The sequence below is a fragment of the Nematostella vectensis genome, chromosome 8, assembly GCF_932526225.1.
Source record: "Nematostella vectensis chromosome 8, jaNemVect1.1, whole genome shotgun sequence".
Taxonomy (NCBI): Eukaryota; Metazoa; Cnidaria; class Anthozoa; order Actiniaria; family Edwardsiidae; genus Nematostella; species Nematostella vectensis.
The window spans coordinates 1499292-1515531 of NC_064041.1; the positions used below are offsets into that span (position 1 = coordinate 1499292).

General features: G+C 44.3%; 1 protein-coding gene across 1 annotated transcript; it reads left to right on the top strand.

Annotated features, from left to right (window-relative positions):
* Positions 1 to 10271: 10271 nt before the first annotated feature.
* Positions 10272 to 12779, top strand: LOC5509767 (actin-depolymerizing factor 3; the record flags this gene model as incomplete). Its single annotated transcript, XM_048731762.1, is given in 2 exon segments — positions 10272 to 10415; positions 12484 to 12779. A coding segment is annotated over 1 exon segment (293 nt), but the record flags the coding sequence as incomplete, so codon positions are not given.
* Between the last annotated feature and the right edge of the window lie 3461 nt (positions 12780 to 16240).

The following is a 16240-nucleotide window of genomic DNA, read 5'->3' on the forward strand; positions in this document are numbered from 1 at the left end:
TCCGACCTCTAAGGAGACCTCTAGGGGGGGGGGCTTTTCGGCTTTGAGAGGCACGCGACTCATCTTTATGGCGTCTTTAGGCGCAAAGCCAGTCATGCGAGTCTTCGTTGCGTTTATGTCCGAGATGACGATTGGCAAAGCAGTAACCCACTTGCGGTTTGTTTCGCCGGATGCAAGCTCCTTCGAGTACTGCGCACGAAACAGGCGTTGTGCCAGCCAGCGATGGAAAGACTCGGCGAAAGCTTGGCTCCTGTGGTGCCCTGGCTCAGCCCGTCGGACCTCCACCCCGTGGTCTGTTAGGAGCTTTGTGGTAGCACCCTTGAACTCCGTGCCGTCATCAACCATGAGGACTTTAGGGCATGTGAGAGGTCCCTCTGCATAGATGTCAACGAGTTCGCGGGAGACGACGGCCGCGCTCTTAGTCCTCAGTGGGCGGGCGGCTTTATATCGTGAAGCAACGTCAAGGACAGTCAGGGCATACTTGTACCCGCGGTCGGTTGGCAAGAATAGTAGGTCCGACTGGTGGATACGGTTCGGTGTCTGCTCCGAGAAATGGGCGTATGTAGTCGGAGGAGGGGGTGTCTGTGTGTAGCCCCCGACGGGCTGCGAGCTTACCCACTTGCGCACTCGGTCTATGGAGGCTGAGCCCTTGGGAAGTTTGGCATGCAGAGCGGTCACTCCCTGGAAGCCACCTCTGGCGTAGTATGTGGGACGAAGGAACGCATCAAGTTCTTCGTCGGACATGCGCTTCGCCGCCATTACGTGTCGGCAATGTACTGCGACAGGTGTATCAGTCTCCAACAGGCGGTTGCTGTCTGCTTGGGTAGTGCCAAGGCGGTCTTTCTGAGGTCGGTAGGCCCTCGGAGAACGACATTTGCGAATCTCTTAACGCACTCCCTGTCGCGCGCCACAACTCGAGGCTTTGGTTACCAGTGTCACCTTCGGTGTCATCCACCCATCGACGACACCGAAGGTGTCATCGGCGGCACCTTCGGTGTCTCTCGCTTACCTCCGATAGGCGGCTGCTACACCTTTGGCGTTCGTGCATAGCACTCCAGCGCGAAGCTCTCGGTCTGTATAAGCGCAGTATGGAAAAGGGCCGCCTAGATGCAGCAAAGCTGCATCACAGCAAGCGCCTGGCTGTGTAGCCGATGGCGAGAGCGCCGGCGCCAATGTGCGCCAACTCGGCGTTTTTTCTGCGTTTTGCTGGGGATGTAGTAGTCGGACAGCTCAGGAGCCCGCATCGACTCCAGGGATTGTTTTGGTCGGGTCTGGTTGTAGAGTTTGAACGCGTAGTCAGTGTCGATGAAGTTTTGCTTTGTGAGGGCCCCTCTCTCGCGACTTTGCGCTTGCTAATCGAGGATTTTTTGTCGCCGCTGTTGGTAGCGTCCATAGTCTCGTTTGTATTTCTCGAGGGCCTTGTCGTGCCTCTCCTTCTCAGCTAAGGCAGGGCTCTTATCGTTCGACATGAACTTTGCGAGGTAGTTGCCACCAACGAATGCAGTCGCGTTTAGGACGGCGCCACCAACCAACTCGAGGCCATCGAGTAGTGTGTGTGTGTTTCGCACACTGTGTACGTGAACACGAGTCTAATACATGGCCTACACATGTAGTGTAGTACACTACTACATGGGCAGGATCTTCTGGTCCTCAAGGTAACCCTTCAAAGCGACAGCACCTGCAACGGCATTTTTGCGTAGTTCATGGCGTTCGCGGAGGGGTCTTTTGTGAAGTCTTTGCGCAAGACCTTGCGCCCAACCCAGCCGGTTTTGACTGCGGCGTCGGTGATGGTCTTTGTAATCTTGCTTTGCTGCGTCGTCGACATTGCGATGCACGGACGTGCGGATATGGGTGGGGCTCTCGTGTTTAAATGTCTGCTTACTCCACGGCTAACAGTCTGGGTCGGCTCGCCGGAACGGCAAGCGGTCGATCCTTGTTCTGCTGTGCGGCCGCCAGCGGCGGCCTTGCGGGCGGAGTCACGTCGTCGGCCAAAACAAGTGGATCGGTAGCTCGCTGTTTAACAGCTGGTGTACGAGTGAACGCGGCAGCTAGCTCCCGCCTACGTGTGTAGAGGCCGATCAATGACACTAGAAGACCAGCGACCCCGATAACCGAGCTAGCTGACCAAGCGGAGTTGCTTTCCGGGACTGGTGTGTGTGCCGAAGGCGTGCCAGAGCTTCGCGCGGCATCTTCGGCATGATAGCCCTCGCGTCCCTGCGAATCGCTAGCGACCGGCGACTCAACGTGTGGCACAACACGAAGTGTCTCTTTCTTCGTCGCTCTGTTAAGTTGGTTCCACTTTGCCAAGCACCTTCCAGCTTCGACTCGTCCAGGGTGTTTAGGTCGGGTCGCGGGTGGTTCGGGGCTCATGATTCTCTCCACTAACGCCGAAGGCGTACGTGCAGGTTCATGAGCAGTTTGTTGATGATGCTCATCATCAGCAGCTTCCGCTGACCCGTAGGGTCGCTGGGCACTAGTATTTCCTGGAGGTTCCTCCATTTGTGATGCAATATTTGGTTAAGAAGTGGCAAGCTTTCAAATGAACGTCTACTCTGGGATGGCAGACTTGCCAGTGTGCGTTTGCGGGCGAACCACTGGTGAGTCCGCGACTGCTAACTCGTGTTGACACCGCGTGTAACGCCCCGACGGCTAAAGCTATCAAACGACCGCAGCAAAGAGACAGGCTTCCGCACAATGTGCGGAGCTCGTTATGATGATGTAGTCGGACACTAGGTCATTGTGAAGATCGCCCACACTGTCTATCGGCAGCGTCATGCCTACTAGCTTGGTCGTAATCTTCAGGAAGCTGTCTGCCAGGGCGTCTGTAGTCCGGCTGGCTAGAGCGGTCTCGTATCGCTTCTCGTACTTCCTCACCTCCTCGGCGCTCATGCGTTTGACGTCGTCGTGAGTCAGGGCCTTGCCTACCATTTCTCTCGACTTCCCCGAGGCTACGAGAATCGCGAGTTTCTCCCACGCGTCTGAGGGCGTCTGAAATTGAATAGTTCAGCTGTTGCATAACAAGGCTAACAAGTTACTTTCTTGTAACAAGAAAGGACAACAACACCTCCGAAACCTACGTAGGACTAACCGAGAACGAATTCAAGACAAGATATAGAAACCACACCGCCTCATTCCGACACGCTAAACACAGAAACTCGTCCGAACTAAGCAAGTACATATGGAGCCGACAATATGGACATATTATACATATGGACAACGACATAGAACACTTTGTTTCATGGAAAATCCTGTCATCTCACTCCGCCTACAACAGCTCTAGCAAAAGATGTAATCTCTGCCTCAAAGAAAAACTTATCATTATCCGCCAACCCAAGCTATCAACTTTAAACAAGCGTAACGAGCTAGTGTCTTCGTGCCGCCACAGGAACAAAGCCTTGTTATGCAACATCTGAACTATTCATTTTCATCATAACAGCCATTCAAATTTCGCGCCCTATTTTTATGTTTTTATGTTTTATACATAGATAGTGTATAAGTGATGGTAGTAATATATTCTTAATAGATTTCCTGATGAGTGGGCAACCACGAAACAGGCTTGCAGAGATGAAACGGTAGTTCGCGTGTTTTTTTCCTACAAAGTAATATATATATATATGGCGCTAAACGCCCAGTTGACGAGCTGGTCAGAGCGCCTCTTTACGTCTTTTGAGGCCGCACAGTCGTCGAGTATGATTAGCGTATTAGTGCCTTCAAAGACAGCGGAGACAAACCTCAGCAGTATGTCGATCTAACCCGCCTCAGGTGTGACGACAAACAGACGATCTTCGCCCTCGCCGAAGCCTTCGTATGTTTTGTTGTAGACGAAGGTAAGGCACACGAGTACGATGTAGTCAAACTTGCCCCGGAAAGGGCCGCGCAGCCGGTCCACCATGAATCGGGTTTCCCGCATGACGTCGGGCCCACGATGAGAGCGTTAAATGGGATGTTTTTCGGGTCCATACCGCGCTGCCGCTGACACTTCGTGTCTGTGCTCAGTATTGTATGGACTCTAGCTGTCCGTTCATAAGGTTCATTTGGGCGTCAGCCACCACAAACACGTGACAGTTTACGGTACCCGTGCCCCTTGCCGTGCGTTTTATCTCGAGATGCACACCGTCGCGGGTGTTGACCAATCGGAGACCACCCCCATGGATAGCACTGTCGTCCGTCGTTCGAAGGTCGATCCACAGAGCAAACTTGTTATCGCCATAGAACGACTCGGGGCTGACACTAGGCGCTCCGCTGTGCCCCCCCCCCCCCCCCCCCCCGGGGGAGGGGCGGACGAACCGCCTTTCGCCTCCCTCCAGAAATCCGTGGGGCGTAGTCCCTGGCTGAAGACCTTGGTTGGCATGCCGTCGATTGTAACGCGAACGCTCTTGATGTCGGGGTACACGAACTTCTCAGTGTCGCGAGCCCCTGCCGTGTATGGCTCCACAAAGAGGAGCAACAGACCACTCATAGACCTTCGCGGCAGGTTGACACTCTCGTTGATTATGCTTTCCGTCCCTTTGCTAATCACGAAGGACTTGTGGAGGTTCACTTGCTCGTAGAAGAACGTTGTGCCGTTTTGGTAGGCGGCGGCTGCAGACTGGGTGAGGCTGTCGTCCCTCAGGCTGTCGTATTCCAGCTCTAGATGTTTGATGCCGTAGGATAATTTGGTAGCATCGCTTCCGACTACTACCTGGTCAACCGTTGCGAGCGTGATCTCGAAGAGCAGCGCCTCGGAGAGCGCTCTTGGGTACAGTATGCCATGGTCCGTCAGCAGAGAATGGTCTAGCGGGATGGTGTACTTCGCCCCATGGGCGGCGTTTAGAGCGTTCTCCTTGGCGTTACTAGTCGCTTTATCGCCAGCCTTGGAGCGAAGCTTGCGCATGTTTTCTGACTGTATGCCCTGCTCCAGGCGGTCCTCTCTCTCGACCTTGGACAGGTCCTCATACGTCTTGAAGACATCGTAGCGGTTGGTGTCCTGGAGCGTTTCTCCTGCAAACGTGATTTTCAGGCGGCTCACGAGATTTCGGCCGACGTTATTCACGACGGTATTATTTGCTTGGCCTGAGATGGGGAGATCGAAACCGACCCTCAAGGAGCCAGGCACGAAAGACACGCCTTCCGATAGCTTTGGGACCGCCACATATAGCGTCTCACCGGGGGAGGCCGTCGACGGGTTGAGAGTGACACGGTGAACAGTTCTCTCGGCTTTCAACCCCAGAGGAGTTCTGGGTGTTCGTTGGGGGTCAAGTTTATCGCTGACTGACATTCCTAGTAGTACGAAGTCACGTGGCTATGGTGCGGACTGTTAGACATGTCTAATATAGCATAGCATGAGCTATGCGCACGCATCATGGATGATGTTGACGTTGACATTGACGATACCTTACCAGGTGCGTCCGCCGATCGCGGAGCGGGGGACGACGAGACGACGCCCCTTATCCCGTTTGACCCCGACGATGGGGACGATGGAATGACGAGCACGTCATCGCGGGGGGCCGTACGCAAACGACCGCTGAAACCTCGTTCACCACAGAGGGTGCAGCGACAAGACTCGGTCTCCAGTCCCTCAGGGAAAAATACCCAGACCTTAACGAGAATCTGATACGGTTCCAATCAGACTAGAGGGGAAAGACGCTAATACAGCTTCGTAACCTCGACAAAGGTTGGACTAAACCAAGACAGCTGTTCAATGAGAACGGGGGCGTTCGACAGGACGTTGCAAAGCTGAAAGGCTTCAAGCTGGCGATGGGGTCTGTGGCAGAGATAGACGCGGTCATCCAGGAGAACACAGAACGAGTCCAAGAGCTGCAAGGGGTGGTAACCACAGACAGGGAGACCATCGACGACCCTAACACGTGAGAGAGTCGCCGCCAAAAGGCCCGTGAGCGCAACGAGGAAAGGCTTTCCGAGATCGACGAAGTAGAACGCGAAAACCGAGAGCTCGAGAACCGAAAGCCGCTCAGAGAGCGCATCAAAGCCATCTTCAAAAAGTACGGCTTTACCGTCACCGCTATCGGGTTGGCCGTAGCGACGAAGATCGCGGCCATTGTGACGTCGCTCGGCAAGTCGCTCTCCTCCGTGGCCAGAGGGGTCGGTAACGGGCTTAAGGCTATCGGGAAAAAGCTAGGCGAGCTTCTTCCTGGGCTAGTAGGCAGCATCGCGAACTTCGTGTTTAAGGCTGCAGGAGAAGCGGTGAAGTTCCTTGGCGAAAATGCGTGGCTGCTAATTCTAGCCGTAGCCGCGTTCTTGGTTCGTCGAATGCAAAGCAATCATCGGAACAAGTAATACGCCGCGGCCACCGCGAGTGCCGACAACCCCGCCTTGAGGGCGGTGTGGTCACTTTTTTCGCCCGGTCCGGGTGGCGCGAAGCGCGTCATGCTGCGCGTACGTGAAGAGGGGACAGTCGCCGCGCCCTCTGTGTGCATTTTCGCAGGTGCGAAAGCCTTGCTTCTCGGACCCTAGTCGTGAATGATTTGTCCTCAGCCACGTGTATCTCTAGCTGCGTGAGTAGTGGGGTGATGTCTGAGGCCGTGCTCTCCACGGGGGTCGCGGGCACGGCTTAGAGCAGCTTTTGCCCGAGGCAGAGACCTGGGAAAGCCGGATTTTGCGTGTTTGATTTGTTCGGCTGTAGCGTGTTTGATATGTTCGGCTATAGAGGCTCCCGCCGCAGTTGCTGCCTTTTTCATCTCTTCCGCCCCCCTTCGGGGGATCGCCTCGTCATTCAGCATCCGCCAGCCTTCCCAATCCATGCTCAGTCTTATTAAACACGAAGGCGGGCTGTGTTCAACACAATGGCGGTCCTACATACAATGCTCACCAAAGGCGAACAGACGCTCTTCTTCGAGCGGCCGATAAGGCGCCCACGCTTCGTGGCGCTCCGGCAGTGCTCGCTGTTTAACAGCTGGTATAATCTCGAGCGGGAGCATCAGATAACGACTATAGTCGCCCTCCCGCCCATCGCTACTCTGCATATTTTACCATAGCCTTAATTTCTACCATTTCTACCAAGTTCTGTTTGGAAAATCATCTCAGCTTGAATTGATTTAGCTGTATTTACTCGTGTTTACATTTGCGACCCGAGTGCCAAACACGCGGCTCAAGATAAGAATTAAGTTTTATTATTTCCCTAAAATACCTTTATCCCTTATTGAATGTCATTTTATTTTTATGGAACATTTTCAATAAAATCTAAGTGCCCAAACAGCTAGTCTGTTGAAAAGCCAGAGGTCGGAAAAACCGGCAAAGAGCTTGTAGGGACCTGAGCAGGCAAGGAGGGGGCCATGGAAGCATTCATGGTGAAGGTGCTCAGGGGCCACTTTGTGACAAGAGGTCGTCAACTCAGGTCCGCCTGGCGGTGCCTCGACAGTTGAGCTTGTGGCCACTGGTTGAATGGGATTCAGCGCAATACGTGCCGCAATTTCATCTCTAACTGCTTGTCGAATTGCTTCGGTCAAACTCTCCGCCACCTCGGTCTCTTGGGGTTTTTCTGAGGCGTCCATTGCAGCAGAAACCTCGAATAATTCCTAAAAAACTAGCGAGCAGTTCTAGCTTGAAGCACTAGCAAGCATGCAAGCAGCCAAACGCGTGAGGCGATGGGGACCACCGCAACTCAATACGCCCGCAGGCTCAAAAAACAAAGCATAGATAAATTTTCAAATTCTGAAAAGGGAATTGAATTTGATTGAAATTTTAATTTTCTACAGATCTTTGAAAATTTTCCTGGCCGCGCGAAAGGAGATTTAATCGATCGAGTGAATAATTCCAAGTTTTGGCGGGAAAATCTGAAACAACGTTTTTTCCTTAAATCCGTTAAAATTCAGAGACGGCAATACCACAAAATATTAACGTGTTTTCTATTGCAATGCTACCCACAGCAAAGCGAAGAATAATTTAAAAGTCGAGCATTGTATGCGAAAAAAGAAAATATCGTTTTATTGTAGGTTTCAAAAACAGCGCGCGCTCGTGAGAATGTCGTCATTCTTTATCGCGAATGCAGCGCGGGCGCACAATGCAAAAACAATTCAAAGACTAAAAAATATCTTCTAAATTTTGCAGATTTGTTTCCTGAAGTTAAATAATCATTTGACTACCAGGTTGAGATATAAAGATGACGGTAAAAGTTGTAACCACACCACGTTCTTCAGCAATAACTAAGAAGACATGAAGACGGGAACCAGTTTAGCGCGCGCATATGTTTTCTCGTGTAATTTGGCTGACATCTCGATTTACGTCCCAAATGACTAGACCGGGCCTTCCAGTTCACGGCCTTTTTTTCCGAAGGTTGACCAAAATACCTCAATATTACAGATTTGAGTTATTAGCGCGAACGCGTTGTATTATAGGGTCCATACGAACCACATACCATTTGTAAAATGAAAATATAAAGAATTGACAAAGTCTATCAATTTTGGAAGGTTATATGGACTTTAAGTGTTTAATAAACTACGTATTTCTTTCCTCTACTGGTTGTGTTTGCCTTTTGGCTCCTCCAGCGAGCTGTCCCTATGCGTTTGTTACGACAACCTATCGCTGCCTACCGTTGAAAGTGTAAAATACATCCCTTGCAACATTGCATTCCATGCCTCCTCTTGATTTTGGAAATTCAGAGCCAGTTTTTCTAACATTAGAACTGAATCGATAGCCATTACTTCTGTAAAAGTATTGAAAGTTTTTTCTATGAATACATGACTTGTTTTAGCCAGGTAATAAAATTGGCTGATTTTTGTAGTTGTAAATGTTTGCAAGATCATTCATTTGTTGTTCTTCGGATCAAATCAAATCAAATTGAATCAAATAGAATTGCCATGCTAGCTATTTTAGTTTAGTCTGATAAACAACAACATAAGCTCTTGTGTCAAAATTTTGAAGAATAGAGATTGTAGAGTTGGATATTAGAGTCGTTCGTTGGGTTTTGCCGTGAATGAATCATTTTGAAAATCACTCAACTTTTATGGATTCCATCATAGTCCACCGCATCAAGGAACTATAGGAAGAAACTGTTAAAATCTAATATTTTAATGAGCTTATCTTCGCATGGTAATGAAGAATAGGGTTGTTGATAAGCTAAAACGAGGACGTCCTAAAACACGCGGGAAAGCAAATGACGTTTTATTGGCAATTTACTGGCTTATTTGAATAAATTGGAAACTGGTCGGGCATTTAGTCCATTGAAGACCAAAGGATCCTGAATTTTTGTTAAACGCGATTTTTTGTTGTTGCCATACTACGGCTTTCCCCTTCTTCTTCGTTTTTTCGTAATGTAGCAAGAATGTATTGTAATTCTACTTATTCTTTTTTCATGTTTATGACATATACCCCGAGCAAGTTATGCGAAAACAAGCTCGAAAGATAAGTTCGGGCTCGGTAGTTAAGAACCCGAAAGGCTCGGGCTCGGATTATGAAATTTGACAAAAATCTCGCCGCTCGATTTTTAAAATGCGGGTCTCGGCGCCTCGGTGAGTCTCGGATTTACCCATCGCTACCTCTAAGACCTTTCCCGACAGTTGCAGCAGATAAAACTCAAGTGTCACTTTGATAACGATTTTATAGTATATACAATAATCAAGGAACAAGTTCAATTCCGACATAAAAGCTAAATTCAGATTCGCTTGACCTTTCCTAACAAATATACATATACTTTAAACTCAATAGGTCTACAATGTACTGTGATATTTTCGGAAATTAAGAACAGCCGACATTAAGCCATTAAGCAGCATGTTGTAGAAAATTCCTAAGTGTCACTAAAATTCCGATGTTATGTGTACAGAGACGGAAAACATTCAATACCGACAACAAAGCTCCATATTCAGATTTGATTACCATTTCTCAACAAATAAGTATAGAATACTTTGAACCATGATATACATCATGGTCTCTTGTTTGAACTTACTAGGTCGACAATTTACTGGGTTAATTGTTAACTTAATATATTAAAAACCGTCGGCCATTTAGTCCATCGAGACCTTTTCCCGGCTGTCGGGCATGTGGCCACTGCGTTTCGGATTAGGGTTGAAAATGTTTTTTTCACTGAGTTCAATTTTCAACACAAATGTATTTTTTTTTTAATTTTTTTTTTTAAAGAAATCGCTGACAAAGTATCCTAATTCCTGTGCTCGATCGAGCGGATGGATTAATTTGTTTGCAATCAAGCAAGTAATCTGATTCATATCCATCCTTCTTAGCCAAATATACAAAGAATTTTTATTCAGGTAATGAGTGTATTATCTGCCCTCTCGCCAGATTTCATTGTAACTAAAACAATAAAAACGCATATTATTTTGTTTTTGTGTTGGTTGGGCTTGCTGTGTCGGCTGTAAGCTGGGACTAGCGCACCTTCCTCGTTTCTTGCTTTTTCTTCTGTGTCCAACTGTTTTGCCATCCCTTACATCTGGACGATAAATTGGAGGTATTTTCTATCATAAACCGTAAGTATTTTACCTAGAACCCAACTGCACTCTATTCTCAAACGGATCAGTCATCAAATTACCATGTTTTATTGTCTAGAGGTATTTCTAGCGTTTAAAATACATTAAAAGCTCGCAAAAAAACATGAAAATATGTCGGCCGATTTTACGAAATCCATTGCTTACTCATATTTTATGTCAAATCAGTGGGATCCTCTTAGAGCTTATTAGAAATGCTTGAAAAATATCAAATGTTCTCTTTTTATAAAGTGTATTTTTATAAACATTTCACTTGGCTGCACCTGTCGTTTTCCTAGACTTTGCTGTTTTTCGCGCCTTATTTCTGTTGAGATTTGACCGCGTGAGAGGACAAAATTTTACCCGAAGAAAATTACATCTAAATCATCTGTGATCATTTTCTTGAGAGGACTGACTTTATATTGAATTTATAACGTACCAGCAGAAACAGACTAACAAAACAGACGCATTTCTGTTTTATGATTAGTTGTGATTTTAATTATTAAAATAAGCTTACTTCATGTTCATAAGCGTGGCAACAAAGCAAAATCTAACAAATTTCTGTTTTCAGTTTAAGATTATTTTTATTTCTGCCCTCAGAAAAAATGAGCGGAACCTGTTGGGGACTCAAAAGTAGACATAAAAATTTCGACCAACTGCTATCCCTTAGGGGGTGTTTAAGGTTTTTTTTGCAATTGTGTGTATTTCTCACGCTAATAGTCGCCTGAAATGTATTACAATAATGAACCACAAGTCAACTGATCGGTTAATACATTTGGCTTTATTGTTGGTAACAATACAATGTGTCCATCTGCCAATTAGAACGGCAGAAAGGTGTGCTTGATGATGATGTCACAAGGACCGCAATACAATTCAGGAATACTAAAAATGTTTTTGTTTTATACTGCTATCTCTTAGGGTTAAAAATTCCCTCAACCACACCCAATTTGCCAATTCTTAGGGGTAAGAATTTGCTGTTGACCAGACCCAAAGTGCCTTTCCTTTAAATTGATTTTGCCAACGATCACCACCATCTGTTTTTGTCAGTTTGAGTCCCCCCCCAGCATTTGAATCCAATTGAAGCGTAACCCTTTAACCAATTTTTAAATTGTCAAGAACACAATGTCAATAACTATTCAGTCTCATTTGAAACGTGGGATGTAGAAGATTTACCCCTGTATTTCTCATTTTTTTTTAGATAAGTTTAAACATAAGTTTTTAAAATTTGATATATATGTTGCCCACCCCCTGCTATGGCCCTGGAAGCTAAACTGTATGTTGGTGAATTTGAAATTATGTTGGGTTCCATGAGATATTTATTTTTTTGAGAATTATGAGTTAAGCTGTTGAAGAATGTTGTATCAATACTTACAGTGATTGCAAATATTATCTCATATTTTTTGTGTGTTTTTGATTTAGGGTTAATATAATGGATCCTGCAAAAAAGTGAATCTAAAAATATTTTTTGGAAAAGAAGCTGTACTTAAGGTTAATTTGATATTGTCACAAGGTGATGGGTCCTGTTCTGGTTCCGATTCAAAATACTGTAAATGCTTCCAGTAAGCAGCCTGCTTCCAGCCATAAAATATAAAGTGTCCTCCTCAAATGTGTGAGTCCTGATCCCTCAGAGACATTAGGATGACAGAAAACATTTTTAGCACCACCATTTTTTATACCCGATCTCGTACACCTGCGTCACAGACGCACTAATTCACAGCATTTCAAAGCTCAGAAACGATTCGAACGTTATTAAAATGCTGGCATTATTTTCTTGGTGTTTTGGTGATGGTAGAGAAAGGCGACCCATTATGTACTGTATTGTTTTGGTTATGATCAGTCTAACAGGAACTGATGTAAGATTGGTTGTCTACCAAAGACCAGTCGTTATGCATAAACGACATGCACAGGATACACATGTGACTAAAACAGGTATAATATCAATCAACGAAAGACGTCTATGATAGGACTCAACTTGAGAGATTTATGAAATTTGTAAACTTGAAGGTGGGAGCCCCCATTTCAAAAAGATTATATTAACTGTAACTTTTTACATTGTTTTAATTGTTGGCAGATCATGTCTATGTCAGGCATCAAGATCGATGACGAGAGTCTTCTCCTCTATCAGACCATGCAAGGCAAGGAGAAATCTCACAAATTTGCAACTTTTAAAATATCTGATGATGGAAAGATGGTGGTCATTGACCACATATTGAAGAGGGTCGACACACACACGAGAGAGGAGGACCGTGCAATTTTTGACCAGATGCTGGAAAAGCTGAGTGATAGTGAACCACGGTACATCCTCTATGACCTGAATTTCCCCCGCAAGGATGGGCGAGCATTCCATTACCTTGTGTACATATTTTGGTAAGTGGTTTTATATAGATCTGGTGGGAGGATAAGAGACATTAAATGAGTGTGTCACGTGGGGGTTCTTCAGGGTAAAAGTTATAGGGATGCCCATCGGGAAACTATGAAAAATACCCCTAAAATATACCTGCACACCAAAAATTGCTGCCCTAAAAATACCTCTTAAAAATACCATTTCTAAAAGAAAAGCCTATTTCTTCTCAGGAACCCCCTAAAAATACCTCAGAAGTTTTAAAAATACCATTTCTAAGAGAAAAGCCTATTTCTTCTCAGAAACCCCCTAAAAATACCTCAGAAGTCTTAAAAATACCATTTCTAAGAGAAAAGCCTATTTCTTCTCAGGAACCCCCTAAAATACCTCAGAAGTCTTAAAAATACCATTTCTAAGAGAAAAGCCTATTTCTTCTCAGGAACCCCCTAAAAATACCTCAGAAGTCTTAAAAATACCATTTCTAAGAGAAAAGCCTATTTCTTCTCAGAAACCCCCTAAAAATACCTCAGAAGTCTTAAAAATATCATTCCTAAGAGAAAAGCCTATTTCTTCTCAGGAACCCCCTAAAAATACCTCAGAAGTCTTAAAAGTACCATTTCTAAGAGAAAAGCCTATTTCTTCTCAGGAACCCCCTAAAAATACCTCAGAAGTCTTAAAAATACCATTTCTACAAGAAAAGCCTATTTCTTCTCAGGAACCCCCTAAAAGTACCTCATAAGTCTTAAAAATACCATTTCTAAGAGAAAAGCCTATTTCTTCTCAGAAACCCCCTAAAAGTACCTCAGAAGTCTTAAAAATACCATTTCTAAGAGAAAAGCCTATTTCTTCTCAGGAACCCCTAAAAATACATCAGAAGTCTTAAAAATACCATTTCTACAAGAAAAGCCTATTTCTTCTCAGGAACCCCCTAAAAGTACCTCAGAAGTCTTAAAAATACCATTTCTAAGAGAAAAGCCTATTTCTTCTCAGAAACCCCCTAAAAGTACCTCAGAAGTCTTAAAAATACCATTTCTAAGAGAAAAGCCTATTTCTTCTCAGGAACCCCTAAAAATACCTCAGAAGTCTTAAAAATACCATTTCTACAAGAAAAGCCTATTTCTTCTCAGGAACCCCCTAAAAATACCTCAGCAGTCTTAAAAATACCATTTCTAAGAGAAAAGCCTATTTCTTCTCAGGAACCCCCTAAAAATACCTCAGAAGTCTTAAAAATACCATTTCTACAAGAAAAGCCTATTTCTTCTCAGGAACCCCCTAAAATTACCTCAGAAGTCTTAAAAGTACCATTTCTAAGAGAAAAGCCTATTCTTCTCAGGAACCCCCTAAAAATACATCAGAAGTCTTAAAAATACCATTTCTACAAGAAAAGCCTATTTCTTTTCAGGAACCCCCTAAAAGTACCTCATAAGTCTTAAAAATACCATTTCTAAGAGAAAAGCCTATTTCTTCTCAGAAACCCTCTAAAAGTACCTCAGAAGTCTTAAAAATACCATTTCTAAGAGAAAAGCCTATTTCTTCTCAGGAACCCCTAAAAATACCTCAGAAGTCTTAAAAATACCATTTCTACAAGAAAAGCCTATTTCTTCTCAGGAACCCCCTAAAAATACCTCAGAAGTCTTAAAAATACCATTTCTAAGAGAAAAGCCTATTTCTTCTCAGGAACCCCCTAAAAGTACCTCATCAGTCTTAAAAATACCATTTCTAAGAGAAAAGCCTATTTCTTCTCAGAAACCCCCTAAAAGTACCTCAGAAGTCTTAAAAATACCATTTCTAAGAGAAAAGCCTATTTCTTCTCAGGAACCCCTAAAAATACCTCAGAAGTCTTAAAAATACCATTTCTACAAGAAAAGCCTATTTCTTCTCAGGAACCCCCTAAAAATACCTCAGCAGTCTTAAAAATACCATTTCTAAGAGAAAAGCCTATTTCTTCTCAGAAACCCCCTAAAAGTACCTCAGAAGTTTTAAAAATACCATTTCTAAGAGAAAAGCCTATTTCTTCTCAGGAACCCCTAAAAATACCTCAGAAGTCTTAAAAATACCATTTCTACAAGAAAAGCCTATTTCTTCCCAGGAACCCCCTAAAAGTACCTCAGAAGTCTTAAAAATACCATTTCTAAGAGAAAAGCCTATTTCTTCTCAGGAACCTCCTAAAAATACCTCAGAAGTCTTAAAAATACCATTTCTAAGAGAAAAGCCTATTTCTTCTCAGGAACCTCCTAAAAATACCTCAGAAGTCTTAAAAATACCATTTCTACAAGAAAAGCCTATTTCTTCTCAGGAACCCCCTAAAAATACCTCATAAGTCTTAAAAATACAATTTCTAAGAGAAAAGCCTATTTCTTCTCAGGAACCCCCTAAAAATACCTCAGAAGTCTTAAAAATACCATTTCTAAGAGAAAAGCCTATTTCTTTTCAGGAACCCCCTAAAAATACCTCAGAAGTCTTAAAAATACCATTTCTAAGAGGAAAGCCTATTTCTTCTCAGGAACCCCCTAAAAATACCTCAGGAGTTTTAAAAATACCATTTCTAAGAGAAAAGCCTATTTCTTCTCAGGAACCCCTAAAAATACCTCAGGAGTCTTAAAAATACCATTTCTAAGAGAAAAGCCTATTTCTTCTCAGGAACCCCCTAAAAATACCTCAGAAGTCTTAAAAATACCATTTCTAAGAGGAAAGCCTATTTCTTCTCAGGAACCCCCTTAAAATACCTCAGGAGTTTTAAAAATACCATTTCTAAGAGAAAAGCCTATTTCTTCTCAGGAACCCCTAAAAATACCTCAGGGTCTTAAAAATACCATTTCTAAGAGAAAAGCCTATTCTTCTCAGGAACCCCCTAAAAATACATCAGAAGTCTTAAAAATACCATTTCTACAAGAAAAGCCTATTTCTTTTCAGGAACCCCCTAAAAGTACCTCATAAGTCTTAAAAATACCATTTCTAAGAGAAAAGCCTATTTCTTCTCAGAAACCCTCTAAAAGTACCTCAGAAGTCTTAAAAATACCATTTCTAAGAGAAAAGCCTATTTCTTCTCAGGAACCCCTAAAAATACCTCAGAAGTCTTAAAAATACCATTTCTACAAGAAAAGCCTATTTCTTCTCAGGAACCCCCTAAAAATACCTCAGAAGTCTTAAAAATACCATTTCTACAAGAAAAGCCTATTTCTTCTCAGGAACCCCCTAAAAGTACCTCATAAGTCTTAAAAATACCATTTCTAAGAGAAAAGCCTATTTCTTCTCAGAAACCCCCTAAAAGTACCTCAGAAGTCTTAAAAATACCATTTCTAAGAGAAAAGCCTATTTCTTCTCAGGAACCCCTAAAAATACCTCAGAAGTCTTAAAAATACCATTTCTACAAGAAAAGCCTATTTCTTCTCAGGAACCCCCTAAAAATACCTCAGAAGTCTTAAAAATACCATTTCTAAGAGAAAAGCCTATTTCTTCTCAGAAACCCCCTAAAAGTACCTCAGAA